Below are 4,984 nucleotides of genomic sequence, written 5' to 3'. Positions count from 1 at the left end.
AGGATTTATAATAAGCAGTGTTTGAATGATTCTTTCCCCTCTCTTTCCAAACCAAAATATGACATTTTATAGAGACAAAATCATTCTGGAGTGTGACCTGGGATCTACAGGTGCTGTGTTAGGGTATATATTATAGGAATCCTCTCTGCCATGCTTTTTGTGCTCACCTTTCTATTTCAGAAGTTGCCCGATAACTTGAATTAATTCAAATTCATTACATTCAGCATGCTCATATTCTGTGTAATCTCGATCACCTTTATCAGCTTATATCAGCTACCCTGGGAAGTTCACAGTGGCTGTGGAGATATTTGCCATTTTGGTTTCTAAGTTTGATTTACTTACTTTATATTAAAATTTAATTTCGTTCTACTGTAGGTATCCTGGACGAAATCTAAAATGTCAAACCTCTGAGAATTTCTGCTTAACAGTGTATGAACTTCACGCTCACTCTTCCTCCCCTGAGTCCTCCTGTGCACCATATAAACAACCTCATGTGTCAGGTTGTTTCCAATCAGAACGAGACTTCCTCATGCAGTCCAGGATGTTTTTTCAGGCAGCAGTGTTGATGATGGTTGTTTCTGTTTTGATATTGGCAGAACAGCCTGTTTGCAGGATTCAGGGAAGAGCAGCTTTTCCAGACTTATCTAGAGACGGAGATATCCTGATCGGCGGGATGTTCCAAATCCACAGCAATTATGAAGAAAAAATAAACTCCTTTACAACCAATCCAGAGCCCCCAGTAGGGAAAAGGTTAGTTGTTTCTAAGTAACTATGTTTTAAAATCTACAGGTATGTACAGTATATAGTATATGTATATTTTATACATTCTTGTGTTGTAATTCAAATCACCTTTTATGTTTGAAGTGATTTTGCAAACAATGCAATTTATAGATGCTAAACTTACACATTCAAAACTAGTAGAAATTAAAGTTAGAATAACTAAAACAGAATTATTATTTTTGTGCATTTCTCCTAGCTTATTCTTTCTAGAATTTCAGTCGGCACTGACGGTGATCTTTACAATTGAAGAAATAAACAACAGGACTGATCTTCTTCCTGGTGTGTCTTTGGGATATAAGATCTATGACACATATGGCTCCATAACTTTGGCTTTAGGAGCAGCAATGGCTCTGATGAATGGAAATGAGGAAACTCTCTCTGACACCTCCTGCTCCAGACCAGCTGCAGTTAAAGCTATAATAGGAGAGTCTGCATCATCACACACAATTGCAGTCTCAGCAGCAGTTGGACTTTTTCGAATCCCTGTGGTGAGAAATTCTTAATTCTAATACTAACAATTGGTATATTATTTGCACTGCTGAAAACCATTTTTTAAATGTATTACCATAACCACAGGGAATGTTTTTCTTTGTGTAATGAACTGCATTCAGACCATGGTTGGTCTACAAAACTATATTCAGCATGTTATTTTAAATTCTAGAATTTTTAGATATTGTCTCTTCTTTACAGATCAGTCACTTTGCTACATGTGCATGTCTCAGCAATCGAAGAAGATTTCCATCATTCTTCAGAACCATCCCCAGTGACTATTATCAGAGCAGAGCCCTGGCTCAGCTTGTGAAGCACTTTGGATGGACCTGGGTTGGGACCATAAGAGTTGACAATGATTATGGCCACAATGGAATGGCTACTTTTGTGGAAGCTGCAGAGAAGGAAGGAATCTGTATTGAATATTCAGAAGTGGTTCATCAGTCTCATTCCAGGGAAAGAATTCTTAAGAATGTAGAAGTGATCAAAAAGAGCACTTCAAAGGTTATTGTTGCCTTCTTAGAGCAAGGGGATGTAATTGTTTTGATTAAAGAATTATCCCTTCAAAATGTAACTGGTCTCCAGTGGATTGGCAGTGAAGCCTGGATCACTGCTAGTGATGTTTCAACAGCAGAAGGTTATGAAGTTCTGATTGGATCTATGGGATTTGCTGTCACTAAAAACAAAATTGATGGATTTAGAGAGTTTTTATTGAATGTGCACCCATCAAAATCCCCGGGCAATGCTCTCTTAAATGAATTTTGGGAGATTGCATTTAATTGTTCTCTGACAAAGGATGACAATGCCAGAAAACAGTGTACACTGTTGGAAGATTTAGGAGAATTAAAAAATGAATATGCAAAAACGTCTGAGGTTAGAATATTCAATAATGTGTATAAAGCAGTGTATGCTGTTGCATATTCTCTTCATAATTTGCTTCAATGCAAGAAAGGGCCTTCTGCCAATTATAGCTGTGATAAATCAATTCATATTGAACCATGGCAGGTGAGGTAACCTTTATTTTCACGCTTTAAGGCATTTACTGTATATATCTAGTTGTAATAGAAACACTTTAAACACAAGATTAATATTTCCATTGTCACAGGTACTTGAGCAACTGAAAAAAGTGAACTTCACAACGAAGACTGGAGAAAATATATTTTTTGATGGCAATGGTGATTCAACAGCAAGATATGACTTAGTCAACTGGCAGCTTCTTAATGGGAGCACCAACACATTGAGCATCGGTTACTATGATGCTTCACTGCCAGCAGGTCATCAGATTGTCATGAATCAAGTCAAGATTGTTTGGACAGGTGGGCAACTTGAGGTGAGCATAGGGTATTCTGAGAAGAAACATTACTCTTTGGTTTAACAGGTATGTCACTTGTCTTAGAGGAGTATCTGTAGAACCTAATAATTGTTACAGCTTTAGGTGACTGAGTGTCTCTTAGATTTTAGATACGTTCACTTTATTGGCCATATACAATTTTTTGTATTAGGAATCTGTCTTTTCGCATACCCCAACTTGCTGTGAATTTTGTAAAAGAATGATTGATCACTTTTTAAAAATTTATAAGAATAAGTATTTAACCTTATCTATTGTGCTACTCATTGTTAATTTAATTATTTAGTATTTAATGGAAAATATTCTATGTTATGTAAGCATAACCTTGCAAAATGTTATTTTTCCACCGCTATAAATTGTGTTCTCCTTGTTCTGCAGAAGCCTGAGTCAGTGTGCAGTGAGAGCTGTCTCCCTGGCACTCGAAAGGCTGTTCAGAGAGGAAGGCCTGTGTGTTGCTATGATTGCATTCAGTGTGCTGAAGGAGAGATCAGCAACACTACAGGTAAATGTTAGTGCATTCAAAATTGTACAGTACATTCCCTACTATACTTCTTATCATCAGCAAACATCTTGTACACACAACAACACATGCAAATGTAGTAAAGATATCAACCAATTAATTCAGAAACAAACAGATACATACTTCCTTAGATGGAAATTGCATTTAAAGTATTTTTAGATTTTTTTCACACTATAGGAAGAATATAAAGAAAATTGGCAAATGCTAAATTACAAATACAATTTTAAATTACACCATTTTTATAAACATACCTAAAAATTAAATCTGGAATAGACTCTACAGCTGAAAATTGTGTTTCCGCTTTCTATTTTTTAGTGGAATTAAGCTTTACTTGTTTTTTTTGCAGCCTGTGCACACTGCTGCACCACACCACTAGAACATCCCTAAATATCTGTATCTGTTTTTCTTTGCAGATTCTAATGATTGCATCCAATGTCCTTTAGATTATTGGTCAAATGAGAAACGAGATGAATGTGTAATAAAAATAATAGAATTCCTGTCTTTTGAAGAAATCATGGGAATACTGCTCATGATATTTTCTTTGGCTGGTGCTTTCTTCACCATATGCATAGCCTTAATCTTTCTCAAATATAAAGACAGTCCAATTGTCAAAGCAAATAACTCTGAACTGAGTTTCCTTCTGCTCTTTTCATTGACACTGTGTTTTCTCTGTCCACTTACTTTCATCGGCCAGCCCTCTGACTGGTCCTGTATGTTGCGCCACACAGCATTTGGGATCACATTTGTCCTGTGCATCTCTTGTGTTCTGGGGAAAACAATAGTGGTGTTAATGGCCTTTAGGGCTACACTACCAGGCAGTAACATCATGAAATGGTTTGGGCCCACACAGCAAAGTTTAAGTGTTCTTGCTTTCACACTCATACAGGTCTTGATTTGTGTTCTTTGGTTGACAATATCTCCTCCTTTTCCGAATAAAAACATGAAATACTACAGAGAAAAAATAATTCTAGAGTGTGACCTGGGATCTGCAGGTGCATTCTGGGCTGTGTTAGGGTATATAGGATTCCTCTCTGTCTTGTGCTTTGTGCTCGCTTTCCTGGCTCGGAAGCTGCCTGATAACTTCAATGAAGCCAAGTTCATTACATTCAGCATGCTCATATTCTGTGCTGTCTGGCTGACTTTCATTCCAGCGTATATCAGCTCTCCTGGGAAGTTTACAGTAGCTGTGGAAATATTTGCCATTTTGGCTTCAAGTTTTGGTTTACTGTTCTGTATATTTGCTCCTAAATGCTACATAATTGTGCTAAAGCCTGAACTGAATACAAGGAAACACCTAATGGGTAAAGTACTCACAAAGTCACTTTAAGAGCTTTTGTGCATATATCAACAACATATATATATATAGTATTCTTGTACTGTACATCCTCAAACACTACAATTAATTAACTGAAAATGTCTGCACATACTGTAAATAAATTCAGGAGGACAAATGTTTGGTAAATTTATTAAGAATTAACTCATATAAAAATGTATTAAACCAAAAGAACCAATGTCTTATATCAATGATGTTTGGTGAATTGCTTTACAAAAATAAAAATGTTTTAGAAGCACAGGTGCCCAGCTGCCACGTTCATATCTGAATGACTTCATTGCTAATTAAGAACGTAAAGAGAAAATTCTCTAGTGCAGGATACTGTCTCCTGTCACCTCATTGTACTCTCAGTGGAAATCATCTCTGTGCTAAACAGTGCTCATCTCCCCACAATATTACGAGAATTCAAATCAGTTTTAAGTTTTACCAGCTGTACCTACCTGATTTACAAAAAATAATTTCTGCAGTAATGAAGCATGCTGTTAACTACATATTTTACACTGCCTACTGTTAA

At 36.5% G+C, this 4,984-nt stretch overlaps 1 protein-coding gene across 1 annotated transcript; it reads left to right on the top strand.

The window, feature by feature from the left end:
- Window positions 1–499: 499 nt before the first annotated feature.
- LOC138216054 (extracellular calcium-sensing receptor-like) lies at window positions 500–4,579 on the top strand. Its single transcript, XM_069197476.1, has 6 exons — window positions 500–750; window positions 977–1,268; window positions 1,471–2,274; window positions 2,375–2,599; window positions 2,996–3,119; window positions 3,551–4,579. The coding sequence occupies exons 1-6, from the start codon at window positions 530–532 to the stop codon at window positions 4,462–4,464; spliced, it is 2,580 nt and encodes an 859-aa protein (XP_069053577.1). The 5' UTR covers window positions 500–529; the 3' UTR covers window positions 4,465–4,579.
- Window positions 4,580–4,984: the final 405 nt, after the last annotated feature.

This window comes from Lepisosteus oculatus, chromosome 13 (assembly GCF_040954835.1).
Source record: "Lepisosteus oculatus isolate fLepOcu1 chromosome 13, fLepOcu1.hap2, whole genome shotgun sequence".
NCBI lineage: Eukaryota > Metazoa > Chordata > Actinopteri > Semionotiformes > Lepisosteidae > Lepisosteus > Lepisosteus oculatus.
The sequence above is the reverse complement of the archived record's forward strand: the minus strand, read 5'-3'. Positions and strand labels throughout refer to the sequence as shown.